The sequence below is a fragment of the Notolepis coatsorum genome, assembly GCF_963971535.1.
Source record: "Notolepis coatsorum genome assembly, chromosome: 8".
Classification (NCBI taxonomy): Eukaryota; Metazoa; Chordata; class Actinopteri; order Aulopiformes; family Paralepididae; genus Notolepis; species Notolepis coatsorum.
In genome coordinates this window covers 26,838,962-26,859,427 of record NC_140172.1, presented here as the reverse complement: position 1 = coordinate 26,859,427, position 20,466 = coordinate 26,838,962, and the positions used below count along the sequence as shown (strand labels likewise).

The following is a 20,466-nucleotide window of genomic DNA, read 5'->3' as shown; positions in this document are numbered from 1 at the left end:
GATGACAATGTCATTTTATGTTGTTTTATTTCTTCTAGGGGGGGTACTGAGTGGGTATGAGGGGATCTGAGGGAGTACTGAGTGGGTATGAGGGGATCTGAGGGAGTACTGGTGGGTATGAGGGGATCTGAGGGAGTACTGGTGGGTATGAGGGGGTCTGAGGGAGTACTGAGGGGGTCTGAGGGAGTACTGAGTGGGTATGAGGGGATCTGAGGGAGCACTGAGTGGGTATGAGGCGATCTGAGGGAGCACTGAGTGGGTATGAGGCGATCTGAGGGAGTCGGAGGGAATACTGGTGGGTATGAGGGGGTACTGGTGGGTATGAGGGGGTACTGGTGGGTATGAGGGGGATCTGATGGGTATGAGGGGATCTGAGGGAGTACTGGTGGGTATGAGGGGATCTGAGGGAGCACTGGTGGGTATGAGGAAGCACTGAGTGGGTATGAGGGAGCACTGATGGGTATAAGGGGATCTGAGGGAGTACTGAGTGGGTATGAGGGGATCTGAGGGAGTACTGATGGGTCTGAGGGAGTACTGATGGGTTTGAGGGGGGTCTGGGTTTTGGGTCCGATGTATATGTGATTTAGTGTGGATGGTTCCTGGATGTTGTGTGTTTTTATGTGGACCCCAGGAAGAATAGTTGTTACCTTAGTAGAAGCTAGTGGGAATGCAAATAAACGAATGATTATTAAGAACCAATGAATTAATGAAAAGCAAAATGGACATCAAGACACTATGTCATAATGTGGGTAATAAGGTAATAGTCTTTACTCACACCATTTCACAATACAGGGACTTGCTGTAATATATATTTGATGCAAAAAGCAAATGTTGCCTTTGCTTTATATAATAGCTAAGTGCACGTTTGATGAGATGACAAGAGATTAAATATAAAATGATACAGAAAGGATAAAAATGCAGACCTTTCTGTTTTGCCTGTGTCAAATATTAAAATATGACAACCAAGGGAATTGTTCAGTTCCTATTTATGCATCCTTCCCTTTTTTTATTTAATTACATTTTTTAAAGAAAGAGGAAATGACCAAAACAACATAGTTTCACATCTTCCTCAACGGATACTTTATTTTTAAACCAAAATGTTATTTATTTTTGTACATTTTAGTTGATAATATTATCAATGATATGGCTCATAGATGCACATTTAGGATGCAGCCTTACTGAGAATCATGAGAGTGAAAAAGAAAATAAAACTGTTTACTGTTGTCATGGAAAACGTCTGCTAAATAGAACCCCTTTGTTAGTCATTTGGTCTGAAGCATCACATGTCATCACATCATATGTCTGTGTTCTTAACCCTTGTGTCTGATATGGACAAAATGGTCCTTTGAGATTCTTATTTTCTTGTATAACTTTGCAGTGGTTATGTTTGTAGCCAATATGTGTCAAATGTGTGTATTTTCTAATTATCTTGGAATTTTTTAAACTCCACTTTCATTCACCAGTTACACTCTTACCATTAAGGGACAAAATGGTCCTCTTCAAAAACGCCATACAAATAGTATATGTTGAAATAATTTTCTATATATCAAATGCAAAGTGGATTTTTCTGAGGGGGATTATTACAGGCTAGCATATGTCAATGATTAGCAACAACACTGATTTCTATGGATTCTTAGTATTTTTGTAATGTCAGATGAAAAGAAAAATACTCCCACTTCTGAAAAGAGAAATCTGACATTACAAATCAGTGTTGTTGCTAATCATTGACATGCTAGGCTGTAATACCCCCCCCCCCCCAGTATAATCCACTTTGCATTTGATATATTGAAAATATAAAACATTTACAAAGAATTTGTCTTAATTCACCGTTAGTGCAAACGTGTTATTTCCTCAAACGTGTGAACTTGTCAGGTATAACGTCTGGTACTGCACCATAGATAGGAGACTGATTTTGTGGACCAACACAAACCAGATTTGTATGCCCAAATTATCTTCATTAGCTGCAACCATGCAGCTCCATGTCGGTTGGTTGGTCCACAACATGTCTATATGCACCGCACAATACCGCAGCAGACTACAGAGAGTGGCCCGTTCAGCCGAGCGCACAATTGGAGGTGGGCTTCCCACTCTCCAGGACGTTTATAACAAGCGTTGCAGGGCCAAGGCTAAGAGAATAATCAAAGACTCTAGTCACCCAAACAACTGCCTCTTTGAACTGCTGCGGTCAGGCAAGCGCTACCGGAGTCTCATGGCCAGTAAAGAGAGACTCAGAAGGAGCTTCTATCCCCAGGCCATCAGGATGCTCAATGACAATGACACTATGTAACAACCCATCATCTACACACACTGCACACACATCCACATGTACACACTCACTTTAAACAAACACTCACCTTACCACTCACTTTAGACACTTTATATTTATCTATTATTAAAGAGATTTGCACTACATTCATACCTCATTTGCACCCTACCCTAAGTTTTGTACCTCTGCATTGTTACTAATTTTACTCTGTATTGTATATTGTATATATGTATATTGACTTTACTTACTTTTTAATTATTATTATTATAATTCTTTTTTACTTACTTTATTTTTACTGTATGTAGCACACTCTCAGCTGCTCATACAGAAACAAGCATTTCATAAAGTATTCTGTATTTTGTTGTGACTAATAATAAACAAACTTGAACTTGAAAACGATGTTCTTCCTGTGCCCCGGGACAGTTCAGTCAGTATTGTGAACATACACCACTCTCTCCTAACGCTAGAAATCAGAGAAAGAGAGGAGATAATACCTCCCAGTCACATCACCGGATGTGAAATACTGGGCTCCATATAGACGATGAATGGGGCCGACTTTGTGAGGCCTTAAATGTTTGTGTGAGCTCTTACACACAAATTAGGTTTTAATTCTGTTACTGCATGTTGGTTTTTTGTTTAGATTTTATAAATGGTGATGTTGTTGAGGCGTTGGTGATGATGCTTCTCTCTCTGATCTCTAGCTTTAGGAGAGAGTGGTGGTGCGTGTTCACAAATACCGACAACTGTCACGAGGCACAGGGAGAATTATGTGAAATCTTAAAAGATTCCCCTTCAAAAGCCAAGAGTCTTATTGTTTACGAGGCCTATATTCATACTTATAACCTGAGTCTCCCACAGCGGCTGTGGGTGTGACGGGTCAGGATGAACGGGATACAGAACCCAGGGTCATCTGGCTTCTCTCTGGAGACAGACGACCGGACGGATGAGGAGAGATCCCGGGATAAATGGCTCAACGTGGGCACCCCAGAGGAGGCCAGAGCCCCCATGGACTCTGATTACCAAGAGGAAATGGAGCCTGCCAAGCCCAAGATCAAATTCAATCTCAACTTTGACAAGTAAGACACTCCACTGCACTATAGATTCAAGATTCAAGAAATGTGTTAGTCGACATACATACACGAGACATGTAGTGAAATGAAGGTGGCCATGCCCGCCTTGATTGTGCAAAAAATACAAATAATAATATAATAAAATAGAATAGATAATAGAATAGACATGATAAAAAGTACTAAGATAAAATACAATACAATACAATGCTAAGCTTCCGAATTAAAGGTAATGAGTCCTATATACACTACTATACAATATACAGTTATACTATATAACTATACTATACAAAAACATACAGTTGTGTTTTTTAAAGTGACCTTATTTGTGTTTAAAGTGTGTGTGTGTGTGTGTTTGTGTGTGTGTTCATGTGTGCTTGTGTGTGGAGAGATCAGTGTTCAGTGTTCTGATGGCCTGGGGGAAGAAGCTGAGTCTGAGTCTCTCTGTTGCATTATAATGTAATATAGTGCAAGTATAATGCATTTATTAATGCCCCATATGGATGTGTGGTAGGGGAGAACGGGGGACGTTGTCACACTTTATACTCTAGTGTGAATTCCTCATCATCAAAACATCTTTCAATAGTCATTCCTACATTAAATTGAAGCTCAAGATGTTGGCTTGAAATGTGTATCCCTCTCATTTTCCAACGTATTGTAACAAAGAGTTAATCACCTATCAAAGACACTCTGACACATTGTGACAACCAACCCCAGCCATCATGGGGATGGTTGTCACACACTATGGGGTTGGTTGTCACCATGTGTTTTAATGGGAAAAATCTTAAAAAGAAGACAAGAAGGCAGAACTAAATTTGAAAGTTTAACAAGTTGACAAATACATAACTTAATGCATCTTAACATGAACATAAACAGGAAACACATCTTTAGGCCATCCTATAAGAACACAATAAATCGGCCTAACAATAATAGCCTACACAACATGTGACAACCCCCAAAGAAAATGTCACGACCAACCCCAACTGGAATGTCTTGATAGCATCAAGGCTAACAGCCATCTAACAACTAGTTAGCTAGCTAACAACAATCTAAACTATAGCTATCCCTTCACACTTTTTAAGGGTAATAATAACTGTTTCATTATAAACCAATTGTGTAAAAGCCTAGAAGAAAAATACTGAGGAGCGGAATATTTACAAATGGACATGAAAAACACAAAAAGTCCTCTCACCTCAAGTTCAGCTGTTTCACTCCAAAGATGACAATGTAGGTGAACTCTGACCCCATTGGACATTTAAATACCAAAATATGGGAGATAGGACCCTCTGGTGGTGAAATAGAATGAATGTTACAACCTACCCGTGTGACAACGTCCCCCGTTCTCCCCTATATTCACATACATGGAGAATGATATATTTGGAATTTTCTTAACCCATTGTAAATTGGAATATAGATTTTGTAACTGAGGGGTACAATTCCCTGACTGTATTAATCAAGTATTAGTATCATTAAACTACTACCGTCTATGTACATTACTGACCAATACCGTACAAAGGTATATTAGATGACAACACTTCCACAATGAAACGGTTTCCACACAAATACTCGTTTAGAATATTTATTACATTAAGAATATGATATTACATTATTTTGGTCACTTTGGATGCGCTTATAAGGCAAAGAATGTGCAGGCAAATCAATAATGAATGTTTAGGAATTAGATCTAGGGATATTCTGGGAAGGGGGGGTGTACTACCGGTTGTAAGCCAGCAGGGGGGGCAATGCTCTATGAAAGTCAAGGGTCCACGGAGGCGATCTTACTCCCTGGAGCAGCGGGGAAAGGCAGCCTGGTCCCAGGGTGCGCGCCGTGCAGGTGAAAGCCGTGGAGCCTCTGGTACGATAGAGACGGGCTCGAGTGATGGTCTCACGGGCAGGTGTAGATCCCACAGTAGCAGTGGGGTAGGCGGTTCTCTGCTCCAGCAGCTTGGTCAAAGCAATGAAGAATAATAATCCTTGCCGGAAAGTGGCTCTGCTGGTCCGGTGTAGGTATCCTCCGGTGCGCGGTAGTGCACGGTTGAACTTGACGTTACTATCCTATTAGTACGCGGCAATAAATGCTCTATGTAGACGCACAATTACCCACTTCACGTGGTCTTTGACTCGTAATGAAGGTTTACTAATAAATAGCGAACGATACGTTAAACAAACGTATTAGGATAACACGAGACTCTATCTTGGGGCGATGCGAGCCCTACTCTGCCCACGTTGCGTAGTGGGGAGAGACGTCACTTGGATAACTGGAACTGAACGAGACTGAACGGGACAAGGGACTAAGAGGAGTTCTACATTTCTTGCGCCCTATTTATGTGCACGGTGAACAAATAGTACCATTCGTATTTCGGTAGCCGTATTCCTACGCGGAACCGGGGCTAGTTGGGACATGTTCGTCGGCACCTTTCAAGTCGGGTCTAGGGGGTAAGTCATTGGCGCCTAGGGGATCGCTTCCAATAGGAGAACGAATATTATGGTCTGTCCTGTACCAGGTAAAGGGATATTCCGTATATATGTACAAAGAATACACAAGGGATATCAAACGATATACAAATATTATACATGGGATCTCAGGCAATAAATATATATATTCGGTTTAATCTGACCCTTTGTAACAGATTTGTTTTACTTCATAGTTTACAAACATTGCCAACATAAACTTTTAAAGCAAAAAAATACAGAAAATGCAATTACAAATTGATATTTACCTGTTTAGTGTTAGTATATCAAAAGGTCAGCCAATCAACTAGACTAGAGAGTGAAAACATGTCTCCATTTCTATTTTTTTTGGTGGTGGGGTTACACATTTGTTTACATTTGGATCACTGATTGGGCCTTTAAGAAGTATGGCCTCTGGTTTTTATGGTCTTAGTTATTACAAACTATGTGCTGTGGATTACCCAGCATTAGCATTCTGCAGAGGATGCAGCTAATTGACCCAATATCAACAACAACAACAACAACAACAACAACAACAACAACAACAACAACAACAACAACAACAATCAGCTGCTGAGGTCAGGCAGACGCCTGCGAACCCCAGCTACTAGGACAGAGAGGCTTAGGCTTAGCTTCTTCCCCCAGGCCATCAGAGTCCTGAACAATGAACATTGAGTACCACAGAACACTGAACTATCCACACATAAGCACACATGAGCACACACACGACACGCACGCTGTGCACGCTCACACACTAGCAGCCACTTTAACACTTTAACATGAGCGGGCACACACTCATGCCGCACACACCCACACTTATTGCCAAAAGGAAAGGCCACTTTAAATTAGTATTAGCAACAGTAACAGTGTATTGCACTACCAAAGCTACCTAGCATGTCCTATATGCTCTGTAAATAACTATGTACAGATACCGAGATGTCACACCATGTTACCTGTTACCTGTTATTGCACAATGTTTTTGTATTGGATTCTATTATATGTTGTACCCACTGTATTGCACATTGTTGCGGGCAAGACCACCCGCATTTCATTGTATACTCGTATGCCGTGACAAATAAAACTCTTGACTTGACTTGACTTGACAACGCGAAAATGTACATTACAGATGAACTGCAGAGAAAATTCCCAGTTTATCGTCCCGGTCGAGACTAATTGGAAGCGGAGTGCAACGCGTGCAACGCTTGACCATATGTTTCTGTGTCTAATAAAAGTGGTGGCGATCTCAAAGCTCACATGGACACAGAAAAACATTACAAACAAAGCAGTGCGAGGCGAGAGTTTGATGGCAAAGTTGACCGAATTGATTGAAGCATGCAGCTATACAGAGAGAGAAAGAAAATAATTGAAAACTATTTTGATGCCTCAAAATTATGTTTTGGTTTGATAAGATGCTTGTTATGATACAATCATTCTAAGGATTATGTGTGTAATAAATTAGTTTAGTACACACATTTTCATATTTTTCTTGTTATTTATTTTGTCCAGTAAGACTTGAAAATATATATTATTTTGTCATAGGTTGATTTAGTTATTTTCTTGAGATTTGTCAGATAGATTACTTTAGGCATAATACAGCATGTTGAGTAACTTTGGTTATAGAGAGATATTATTTTGTTATATAAAATAATATAAACAATAATTGTTACAAAGGATCAGATTAAACCGAATATATATATTTATTGATTGATATATATTGCATAGTATTTGTATATCGTTTGATATCCCTTGTATATTCCTTGTACATATACACGGAATGTCCCTTTAGCCTAGTGCAGACCATAATATTTCATTCTCCTATTGGACAGCGGTCCACAGGCGCCAGAGCCATGCCTCCGGAGTCAGGTTCAAGGCCACCGTCAAGACATGTCTGAACATGCCCGGCCTTGCCCAGGGATACGAGACAGAAATGAGATTGGCACTAGATTGTTCGCCGTGCATATAAATATGGCACAGGTGAATACAGAAGCACTGTCAGAAGTCAGAGTTACCCAATAAGTTGAAGCCTCACCCACGATACTCCGTGCGGTGAAGTATGGCCTGTTTGGCCCCAAATAGAGCATTGAGACCGCGTGCGAATTAATAACTGAATTGTCAGAGTTTGGCGCTATACCGTCGAGTGCAACATATTTCTATTAAGTCAGTAATAGTCTATTTGTGTATAGTGTATCGTGCGGCTAAAGTTCTACAGTGACCAGCATCACCAACGCTTCCTCGTATCAGCTAGAGTGCTTATCCAGGCTGGGCTGCTTTCATGGCGCTTTCACCCGAGGAGACCTAGACGAGAACCGTGTGGACATGTACACTGGATTAATCTACCCGACGACTACATAGCCCTTTGCGGCTGGATTATATTTGTTTTGGTCCTGTGATTTATGGAGCGGAGAATCGCCGACGCCTACACGTGTGGGATTTACCCTGTGAGGAGCCAGGTCGAGTCGGCGCCTCAGAGAGCCTGAGGCCGGCTAGCTTTCTTCACTGTGGAGCTACAGTCTACGGAGAACAGCTGTATTCGTCTGTGGATCAAGAGACTATTGCACCGTCTCCTGTACTTGGAGTCTCCTTAGTCATCGTTGACCAGACTCTCTACTACCGACAGATCCTCTACCCCTGCTGGCTTACAACCGGGGGGACCCTTCCAGTATCTCCCGCTATATATTACTAGTGTACCATAGATATAATTCCCTAAGATTCAGGTTGTATAATTACCTCCTGCGTAACCAGAGAATGGACATTCATTATTGATTTGCCTACGCATATTCCTTTGCCTTATAAGCGCATCCAAAGTATAATAGAGAAGTATATTATGTACCTTTTGCTGCAATAAATACTTGATTATACCTTTGTGTGGAACCGATTCAATGTGGGAAGTGTTCATCATATTTATATATCATGTACTGTATGGCCAGTAATTAAAGTACATAAAGCGGTAGTGGTTTAATGATACCATACTTATCAATACAGTCAGGGAATTGTACCCCTCAGTTACAATAATTGTATATCCATACAGAGGAGGCATACTTTAAATATATTATAATGATAAGGCATCTTTGAGTAAACTTTGAGTATCATTAAGTATCTTGAGGCTGAAGGCAGTGTCCTTTTAAAAAAAAAAATCACATTATGGTCACCCTTGAAGTCTCATTATAATTCACTTAATAAAATAATGACGAGTCAGCCTCCTAAAAAGACAAAAGTTAGTGACACGACTCACACCGCCGCCGCCAAAGTAAGGACTTTTCTCTGTATCGTCAATCAATGGTCAAATAAATATTTGATTAAGGAATATAATATGCCTTTTTGTATTATTTCTCAGTGTATCAGCAAAATGTATATATTTTTAGACATTGAGGGAAATTAAGATTCTCAGATTTTTTACAAACCGCCGCTTATCAACTAACCGGTTAATCGGCAGGTGACGTATGTTGCTCAGTAGTTGCTGATGTCTGCTCAGGAGGTTTGAGTGTTTGCTCAGACCGAAAAAAAATTAGAGGGAACATTGTTCACAACGCTATAAAATGCGAACGTATTGATGAACATTTTTTTGTATAAAGGCATATTGAAGGGACGGTTTATAATGTCAATTGACAATGAGAATGGACAAATAGCAATAATATAAAGTATAGATTTAGCTCTACAAACAGCCTCACGCACAATGAAAGTTTATTATGAAATGCTGGCAGTATAGAGTGGGATTAGACGGATCCCAATGGCCCCGAATGTGTTAAGAATGTTTTAAATCAATCAATCAGCAACAATAACAACAACAACAAGAAGCTCTCTTTTGTGGCCGTTTTGAGACGAGAGCTCGTTTTTATCTTCGAGATCATCTTTCGTGACACAGTCAGACTCAAGATCGAATATTGTACTTTCATTTGTAGAAAGATTCGAGATGTGAAGGAGAGCGAGGAGGAGCGGGACAGGAAGAGGTTCGACATCAGGAGGCTGTTTGAAGCCGTGGCCAGCGGCGATGTCATGAGACTGGACGGCTTGCATCAGTACCTGCACAAGAGCCTGAAGAAGCTCACCAACTCCGAGTGTGAGAAGAGCCGTGCATATTATACTCACAGCCATATCTCAACAACTGCAGTAAATTATCAGACTTATACCAACTTATATTTGCTCTTATGTTAACACACCTTCCCCTGCATTTCTTTGCCGATGTCCATAGATCAGTCATATGGTAAAAATGCCCTGATGAAGGCTCTTCTGAATCTGAAAGATGGGAAGAACAACACAGTGGAGTTTCTCCTCGACATCTCGGAGAAGATGGGGGACATCAAGGAGTTTGTGAACGCAGCATACACAGAGAGCAACTACCAAGGTAAACTTAACTTGTGATGCAGCATACACAGAGAGCAACTACCAAGGTAAACTTAACTTGTGATGCAGCATACACAGAGAGCAACTACCAAGGTAAACTTAACTTGTGAATGCAGCATACACAGAGAGCAACTACCAAGGTAAACTTAACTTGTGATGCAGCATACACAGAGAGCAACTACCAAGGTAAACTTAACTTGTGATGCAGCATACACAGAGAGCAACTACCAAGGTAAACTTAACTTGTGATGCAGCATACACAGAGAGCAACTACCAAGGTAAACTTAACTTGTGATGCAGCATACACAGAGAGCAACTACCAAGGTAAACTTAACTTGTGATGCAGCATACACAGAGAGCAACTACCAAGGTAAACTTAACTTGTGATGCAGCATACACAGAGAGAGCAACTACAGAGGTCAACCCCTCTGTCTATCTCTGTAATTTATTCTCCCATCTTCCCTTCCACTCTCAGGGTATTAAGGGTATTAAACTAGTTCCTATTTACCAATGGTGTTGTCATTCTGTAGAGTCCTCTCTCAGTGCAGTCCATGCTGTTGTTGGTTTCCTTCATACTGGACACCCTCGGCTCCAGCTAGTTATCCAAAAAGTAATGGGGCCACTCTTCAGTCTGTACAAGCCCTAAAATAAATGCTGAAACCTACTACACAGTACATGTAAGTGCTTTTTACAGTGGCTCCATTCATTTTACATGCGTGTTTTGGCTAACTAGAAATTACTCTAAACATCATTGATGATTTGGAATCTAACATAGCTATATGAATGCCTCATATTTTCCTGATGTGTGTGATGCAATCAATATGCCATTAAACACAGCCCATTGATCACGGTCCTCATTTAATGATGACGATCAGCTGTTATCTGATTTCAATCACCTGTCGTTTGCCTACCAAGGCTGTCTGCCGCCATGATAATGTTATTGTGTGTACGAACAAATAGAATCCTTTCCAAATCGATGAACCCAAACAGGTCAAACAGCGCTCCATGTTGCCATTGAGAGGAGGAGCCTCTACTACGTGCAGCTGTTGATGCAGAGGGGAGCAGGCGTACACGCGAAGGCCTGCGGCACCTTCTTCCAGCCCCATGACGGACCCAGCTTCTACTTTGGTGTGTATACTAAAATAACATAAGATAAGATATTCCTTTATTGATCTCCTTGGGGGGAAATGCAAGCATCATAGCAGCATGGGGGAGGGGGGAGGGGAGGTACAGTACAGGTAGTAGAAGACATATAGGTACAGGTCACAGAATTATAGTACAGTGGAGAAGTACAAATTAAAATAGAATAAAAAGGCAGTGTAAACTTTATATACAATATAGTTAACTCTGGACATGTGCATATGGGCAGCAAGGTGCGAGATGAGCGTATGTATGCCCTCTCAGTTATATTTGCCCTACAATAAATATAGTTACAATATATAATCTAATAATCTAAATCTACGGTAATCTAATATATAATAATAAAAAAAAACGAAATGCTAAATATGTGCAATATATAATCTAATAATCCAATAGTCTAAATCTAATCTAATATATAATCTAAAAATGCTAAAATGCTAAATGCTAACCTAAAGGTTCAAGGTCCAAGGTTCTTTATTGTAAATTGTTGTGTACTTGCATACATACAAACAAAATGTGTGTACACAGTGCAAACGACTATAGATAATCAATAGACAATCCGTAGACAATCCATAGACCAGCCTCCTCCTCTGCAGGCTCAGACACCTCTCAAATGTTAAAGCCCCAATCCGTGATTTCTTTTTTTTTACCATATCAATCTGGGTTATATTCACATAGATTCGTAAAAGAGTTGTTAAGTCTGTAGATGAATATTATTATGATGGAATATACACTTTTTTGGAACTTTCCTAACTCATTATAAGTCGGAATACGGATCTGTTTTACTCCAGTGTGTTACCAGTGTAAACAAACATTTTACAGCTATGAAATACAACAAATGCAATTTGAGAACTCATATTTACCTGTTGTTTAGTGTTAGTCCTTGTATCAAGAGCTCAGTCATTCAACTAGACTAGAGAATGAAAACATGTCTCTGTTCTAACTTCTTTCCTATCTTCGGTAGTGGGGCTGACCATTTGTTTACATTTGGATCACTGAGCATTGAAGCCATAACTTTTGCATGAATACATTTATTTAACCCTTTCACTACCACACTACATAAGGTTAACCCTTTCAATACCACACTACAGGCGGTTAACCGTCTGCCATGTGGCAGTGAAAGGGTTAACCTTCTGTATTGTCACAGTGAAAGGGTTAACCATTTTGGTAGTGTGGTAGTGAAAGGGTTAAGTTAGCCAGTGTTGGGGAAACGACTCCAAACATATTTCAACATGAAAGAAGACAAATGACATGTTAACAATTATTTTGTCAAATACTTTGTAAGAGTATTAATAACTACATCCAAACTACTATGCAGAAAAGTATTAAAAAAATCAACTAACACCTGGATTTTTGTATTTTCACCTTTTCTTTTACATTGCTTTTTCTTTACATGCACTCCTTTTCATTTTAAAAGGAAATTTAAAAGGATGCACAGGCGGTCAGGTGGCGTAGCGGAGATTGCGCTCGTCACCAATGCAAGAGGCTGCGGTCTCGATTCCCGGAGTCAGCATTGCTTGGGGCTTGGGCTGATCGCTATACTAACCCGTTTGGCTGGGTTAGGGGGAGGGCAAGTCATCGGTGGGAATCTGGCGTTGTGGACAGCGACGCCTACAGGTCAGGTCTGGGCGCCTGCTCAGCGGAGGCAGGACTTGATGAAGGCAGCGTGACCTCCCACGCGTTACACTTCACCAATGAGAGTCCTCGCTGCCAGGTGAAAAAAGAGTCACTGGCTGTCGCCGCGCGTGTCGGAGGAAGCGTGCGGATGACTTCAGGGCTCCCTTGTACCACCCAGTAGGAGAACATGCGCACAACAACCAGGTAGGGGAAGGGGGGGAATTGGCACAACGACTAAAATTGGGACGGGGAGAAAACAGAAACAAATCGGAGAAAGAGAGGATTAAATTTTTTTTTTTAAATGATGCAATTAACTTCTTCAATGACCTTGTGCGAACCCTGACAAGTTTGACTACATTACCATTGATATACAAAGGATGGTAATAATCACCCACCTGCCCTGCTAACCGCTAAATCATCCCCCGTTCTCTTCCACAGGGGAGCTACCCCTGTCCCTGGCGGCCAGCACCAACCAGACAGACGTGGTGAACTTCCTGATGGAAAACGAGTTCCAGAGAGCGGACCCCCGGGAGCAGGACGCCCAGGGCAACACGGTGCTGCACGCCCTTGTGGTGATAGCGGACAACACCAGGGAGAACACGGACTTCATCACCGGCATGTATGACCACCTCCTCACCACCACCGCGCGACTCTATCCCAAGTGGAAGCTGGAGGACATTGAGAATAACTGGGGACTGACGCCCATTAAACTGGCTGCCAGGACCGGCAAAATCGGGGTAAAGACTATAGAGCCTGATACGGTGGAACAGAATCTAGATCAGAATCAGAATCTGTTTGATTGACAAGTGTATTTACGTGCCGCAGGAATTAGTCCTGGTGGATTGGTGCATGTGCTCGTTCTAGTAACACTGGTTGTCACGACGATAAACTCTACACAGAAGAAACATATTTTTGAAGGATTTCTATAATGATGTTGTACTATACAATGTAAAGTACAATGTAAAGTACAATGTAAAGTACAATTAAGTCATCAGAACCAGTTAATTTTAATATTAGGATGATAAAGTGATTCCTACCTCATAAGCCTTCTAACAGCAATACTTTACTTTATTTGTTTATTTGGACGGGACAATGCAAAGTTAATGTGTAAAAATTGGCGGATTTAGCACAAGGCTAATTTCCATCCGTTGTCCCCAGACATAAAAACAGGACTCATAAAAACAGTAAGAAATGTACAAATACATAAAAACAGTAAAAAATTTACAAATACATAAAAACAGGACACATAAAAACAGTAAAAAATGTACAAATACATAGCAGCAATACAGAAATACTAGTGGCTAGAGATATGTCACATGTGGTCACATGACTGGTTGGTCTTCAGCCATTTTTTAGTTTTTTTAGCCTTATAAAAGAAGCAAGGGTGGGGCTTCCCCTTGGGGAAATGGGGAGACTGTTCCACGTTTGACTGCCTTTTATGGACAGGACGTTTTGGCCAATTCTGTCAATACACCATATACTTTCAGTCCAACCCACTTTATTCACCTTTCTTTTCTCTAATCATGTTTCTTTTTTCTAATCATGTTTCTTTTTTCTAATCATGTTTCTTTTTTCTAATCATGTTTCTTTTCTCTAATCATGTTTCTTTTCTCTAAACGACTGTTCGCCCCTTAAGCTCTTTGGGCACATCCTGCAGCGTGAGTTCCCAGACTGTTCGACCAAACACCTGTCCCGGAAGTTCACAGAGTGGGTTTATGGACCTGTCCACTCCTCCCTTTATGACCTGGCTTCTCTGGACTCCTTTGAGGACAACTCTGTCCTGCAGATACTGGTCTATGGCAGTGACATTCCTGTAAGTTACAACATGAATCATGTCAGTTGTTGTAGGACAGGTTGTCTCTTGGTACATGGAACATAGAACCACTTACTTAGATGTGCTAAAACCCCAGATTTCACTCACTCGGTGTAGACTACTGGAGATATTGTTAACCAATCAACCCCTAGTGGTTGTTCACAACCATGGCACTTTGTACACTTTCTGTACATGTTCGATACACCCAGCACCTGTGTGTCATAAAGCCGGATGTCAATGCTATGGCTTACCTATGTCCGACTTGATGTGTTTCATATTTTTAGGCCACACATATTGCTCCATCTAAAGATATGTCTACACACGCAGCCTAGGCAATCTTGAAGACGTAGAAGTTTGCCTCTGAATGCTTCAGATCGATGACACTTTGTAAAATCTTCTTTCAGAACCGTCATGAGATGCTCCAGATTGAGCCACTGAACAGACTGCTGGAGGAGAAGTGGACGAGATTTGCTCGTCAAATCTTCTTCTTCCAGTTCCTGGTCTATGTCTGCTACCTGATTGTCTTCACTCTCGTCTCCTACAACAAGAGAGAGGGCCAAGTATGCTGGGGTTCCATAAGCATTTCACCAATGAGACGTCAGTTTGGCACGTTCCATAATGTACTTACAAAATGTCTCAGAGTTAGCTAGGCATCCAAAAGGTGACTGAGTAGTAGAGATCTAAGCACTCGCCTACCAACCACCACCACAGATACCTGGGTTCAATTCCCCGCAGCAGCACCTCTAGCTTGGTCAGTCGTCCATACGAACACATTATTGTCAGTGTTCGCAGGTGGGAAGCTGGTGGGGTATGAGTCCTGTTTGTTGCAACAGCGACTCCTACTGGTCGGTCAGTGGTGGGATCTGGGGGAGATAGCGCGAACCTCCATGCGCATTACAAAAAGAAGAGAAAAGAAGTGCCTGGCAACTCCATGTGTATTGGAGGAGGCATGCAATAGTCTACACACCCTCCCCAGACCAACAGAGGAGGCATGTGGTAGTCTACACCCTCCCCAGACCAACAGAAGAGGCATGTATCAGTCTACACCCTCCCCAGACCAACATAGGAGGCGTGTGGTAGTATACACCCTCCCCAGACCAACATAGGAGGCATGTGGTAGTCTACACCCTCCCCAGACCAACAGAGGTGGCATGTGGTAGTCTACACCCTCCCCAGACCAACATAGGAGGCATTTGGTAGTCTACACCCTCCCCAGACCAACAGAGGAGGCATTTGGTAGTCTACACCCTCCCAAGACTAACAGGGGAGGCATGTGGTAGTCTACACCTTCCCAAGATTAACAGGGGAGGCATTTGGTAGTCTACACCCTCCCAAGACTAACAGGGGAGGCATGTGGTAGTCTACACCTTCCCAAGACTAACAGGGGAGGCATTTGGTAGTTTACAACCTCCCCAGACCAACAGAGGAGACATATGGTAGTCTACACCCTCCCAAGACTAACAGGGGAGGCATGTGGTAGTCTACACCCTCCCCAGACCAACAGAGGATGCATGTACCAGTCTACACACCCTCCCCAGACCAACAGGGGAGGCATGTGATGGTCTACACCCTCCCAAGACCGACAGTAGGGCAGTGCAACAACCAGGAGGGAATTGGAATAATTTAAATTAGGCATAAGTTAGGCATTCAAGCATTTCGTTAATGAGACGTAATTTTAGTACATTCCATAATGTTCCTTTAGTGTCTCAGTGTTAGATAAGCATTTCATCAGTGAAACATCAGTTTGGCATGTTACATAACCTACTAATGTTTAGATATTTTTAGGGCATTTCTGCATTTTTTTTTTTTTTTTTCAAAAGCACAGTGAAGGGAGACAGGAAATATGGGGCGAGAGAGAGAGAGAGAGAGAGAGAGAGAGAGAGAGAGAGAGAGAGAGAGAGAGAGAGAGAGAGGGATGACATGCAACATACGTAGGTCATAGGTCGGATTCAAAGCCAGAATGTTGTGATCATAATGTATTTTCAAAGCGCTCCACGAGAGCTGACAGCTGATTTCCTGTCCTCTTCTCCTCAGCCACCTTTTCCTGTCGAACACACGACGGAGGGCTACCTGTATCTCTCAGGTCAACTGTTGACAACACTGGCCTCCTGCTACTTCTTCATCAGAGGGGTATGTGGGCACAGGAATGCCTTTTGAAATTAATATCTAAGGATATATCTCACTCATCTCAAAGGAAATTCTGTTCCCCCAAAGAATAATCAGATTTATAAAATGTCTTGTTATGAATATCTAAGAAAATATCTCACTCATCTCAAAGGAAATTCTGTTCCCCCAAAGAATGATCAGATTTATAAAATGTCTTGTTATGAATATCCAAGAAAATATCTCACTCATTTTAGAGGAAATTATATTCCAAAAACTCGTGCTTTTATAAAAAAAAATTGTTATCCAAATCCAAAGATTGTGGACATGAGGAGGAAGCATCCCAAGCTGCAGACACTGCTGATCGATGGTTACTGGGAGATGCTGTTGTAAGTGCTCTCTGTTTTCTCAACATCTCTCTACCAGCCGCCGTGAACATGTGTGCTTTTCCCCTCGCAGGTGTGCTGTACAGTAAAATAAGTGGGTGGCATCCCTGTCGCCGTGCATGGCGGTGTGAGTGGCACGCAGGCTGTTTGTGTTTTCCTTCGGTCATGACATGCTCTATCAGGGTGTGTGTCTTGGATGGGGATGTGGTGGGGATTGATGGTCCGGGGGGGGGGGGGGGGGGGGGGTTCACATGCCTTCGAGTAACACTGTACTTATTGTACTTATTTTATGCCTATTCCTATCTCTACACGTTCTACGTTGTCACTACTTTTATTGTCTTTTATACCTATTCTTATGTCTGCACTTTATGCATTGCTTTTAGTTTTATTCTGTTAACTGTATGCAAATTCTATGCCTATGTTCATTTTATGCTATTTGTTGTGCTATGCACTATGGGCTGCAGTCCATGTGTGAAAGCTCTTTTTTGATAAAGGGCATAGGGTCTCAGTGAGGTTTGTGCTGTTTAGTTTGTTGCAGGCGGTCTTGTTCCTGGTCTCGGCTGTGCTGTACTGCTGTGGGAGACTGGAGTACCTGGGCTTCCTGGTGGTGTGTCTGGCTCTCAGCTGGATCAACCTGCTCTACTTCGCTAGAGGGTTTAAAAACATGGGAATCTACAGTGTCATGATACAGACGGTAGGTACACTGCCACACACACAGACCACACATCATTCATTCAGATACTGTATGACTTATCTGAATGACTCAAATAAAACTCAAATTATAATAATAATAATAATAATAATAATAATAATAATAATAATAATAATAATAATAATAATAATAATAATAATAATAATAATAATAATAATAATAAACTTTATTTGTATAGCACTTTTCATACAGAAGTTGCAATTCAAAGTGCTTCAAAAAATAAAATAAAAATACAGACATAAGCGAGCATAAAAAAAGATAGAGAGGTAGCAACTAGATAAGGTAAATCACAGTGTTTCACATTAGGATCTAGCATCCCAATAGGCCTTTCTGTTTACAGTTTCATTCAGTAATACAAATTGTAACTGAGGGGTTACAAAACCCTGACTGTATTAAAGATTGTGATAGATTAAACCACTGCTAGTTATGTACTTTAATTACTGGCCAGACAGTACATCAAATATAGATGGTGAACACCCACAAGAACACGGCATTGACACAGAAATACTATTGGAGGGTAATTTATTATTATTAGGCAACGTTAGGTTACAGAATGAGAATTAGGGTCACGCTTGTATGGCGAAGAATATACGTAAAGTCAGTCAAGAGCATAAGTCACTAAGAATAGCAGGAATCCTACGATGGGTCTAAGCTGACGCCACCTGTTGTATAGTAGCAATTATATAGGGCAACACCGGTACCAACTGGAGACAATGGGTTCCCTCCTGGGTGTAAGGCCTGGAGGGTAGAGGAATGTTCGGGTACTCCGTCTGATTCAATGGGGAATAAAGAGACTCCAGGTACAGGAGTCGGTGCTTGTACTCCCTTGATCAGCAGACAAAAGCAATAGTTGTAATCCAAGATGCTCGACAGCATTGATGACAGCTAGCCAGCCCCGTCCACGAGGCAGGCCCGAGTGGTAATCCTCACAAGGTTAAATCCCAAACGATAGTGGAAATCAACGGTGCTCTTCTCCGGTAGTCACGTCCCAAATCAATATAATCCAACCAGGAATGGTTCTGCAATCGCCGGCGCCGATTCTCCTGTGTACATGTCCAACGGTTCTCGCCTAGGACTCCTCGGGTGTGGGCGACGTATTTAGGCCACACAGCCTGGATAAGTGCACTAGCTAAAGACACGACGAACCGATGGGTAATGCTACACACGGAAGAACTGTGGCTGCACGATATACAATAAATGATCGACTATTGACTTCACATTAGATTAAGTCGAACTCAACGTTACTTCATTAAACTCTGACACTTTAACATTCTATTCGCACGCGGTTCTCAATGCTCTATTTAGACGCAAGGTTGCTTACTTCACTGCACGTTGACTCGTGGTGAAGGTGGGTAAGGTTTAGGTAAGGTACTGCTGTTTACACCTGCGCCGTATTTATACTTAAGTGAATATCTAGTCCCAACCTCAGTCCTTGTCTCGTATTACTACGCTGACTCTGGGCATGTTCTGACATGCCTGCAGTTGTCTTTGAACTTGCCGTTGGGGGCTTGCGCATTGGCGCCTGGGGGCGCTGTCCAATAGGAGAGCGAATATTACTCTGGTCTGTACGCAGGTAAAGGGATATTCCGTGTATATATATAAATAATATACAAAGTATATCAAACGATACATATATATATATTCAGTTTAATCTGGCCCTTCACAACACAAATTATAAAAATAGAATAGACAGAGTAAAAACAAAGTGCAGTTGGATTCAGTTTAAAAATAGGCAAAAAATTATAAAATAGAACGGACATACAACAGGGTATTTAACATACAACAGAGCAGTGCATCAGTAAGAAGTAAAAAGTGTGATAAAATAGTTTTGAATTACAACAGAGCAGTGCTCTTAAAATTACAGTGCATAGAACCGACACATGAATTTGATATGAAGTGTAGGTAGGGTAAGAATAGTGCAGGTAAAGTACAATTTGTGTCAGGATATCCCTGATGTTTCATTTAAATGCCTGAGCAAAGAGATAGGTTTTAAGCTATCTTTTGAAGATGTCTAGCGAGTTGGCTTCCCTGATGTTTTGGGGTAGTTTGTTCCATAGTTTTGGGGCATAGTTGATAAAGGCTGCATTACCGATCCTCTTTTGACTGTTTCTGGGAGCCTCTAGTAGTCCAGCATCTGATGATCGCAGTGTTCTTGCTGGCCTGTAATTTATTAGAGTGTTGGCGATGTAATTTAATCTGGCCCTTCACAACAGCCGCCTCCTAATTAGTCCGCACCTAATTAGTTAAAAGGAAGACAGATTAATAGTCCAGTCAACTGCTCAATGTCTGTTGTGAGGAGTAGGTCAATCTACAAAGTCAGTGGGTCATGGTCGTCATCAGGGGAGTCAGGGAGCCTCGGCAACTCTATCAGCCTCGCCACGGGTCGGGTGTAGGTCCGCCCCTGGACAATAACTTCTGCCGCTCTGACCTTTCCGTCGGCACCAGTGATCACTTTGCTTACGCAGCCGGCCGGCCACGCAGCTCGGGGTAGTGACTGGTCTATGATCATAACGACTGTGTCCACTTTTAAGTTGTCCCTGTCCTTGACCCGCTTCTGACGGGCTGGAATG

General features: G+C 41.7%; 1 protein-coding gene across 2 annotated transcripts in view; it reads left to right on the top strand.

Moving 5' to 3' along the window:
- Positions 1-20,466, top strand: part of trpv1 (transient receptor potential cation channel, subfamily V, member 1) — a 49,801-nt gene that overhangs the window by 1,616 nt on the left and 27,719 nt on the right. For both annotated transcript variants that reach the window (XM_084320682.1, XM_084320681.1), the window contains 10 exons: positions 3,125-3,342; positions 9,684-9,841; positions 9,974-10,126; positions 11,116-11,253; positions 13,321-13,619; positions 14,519-14,695; positions 15,100-15,255; positions 16,730-16,825; positions 17,117-17,187; positions 17,713-17,878. In XM_084320682.1, coding sequence (XP_084176808.1) covers positions 3,149-3,342; positions 9,684-9,841; positions 9,974-10,126; positions 11,116-11,253; positions 13,321-13,619; positions 14,519-14,695; positions 15,100-15,255; positions 16,730-16,825; positions 17,117-17,187; positions 17,713-17,878 — 1,608 coding nt within the window. In that variant the 5' untranslated portion in view covers positions 3,125-3,148. The remainder of the gene's footprint in view (positions 1-3,124; positions 3,343-9,683; positions 9,842-9,973; positions 10,127-11,115; positions 11,254-13,320; positions 13,620-14,518; positions 14,696-15,099; positions 15,256-16,729; positions 16,826-17,116; positions 17,188-17,712; positions 17,879-20,466) is intronic.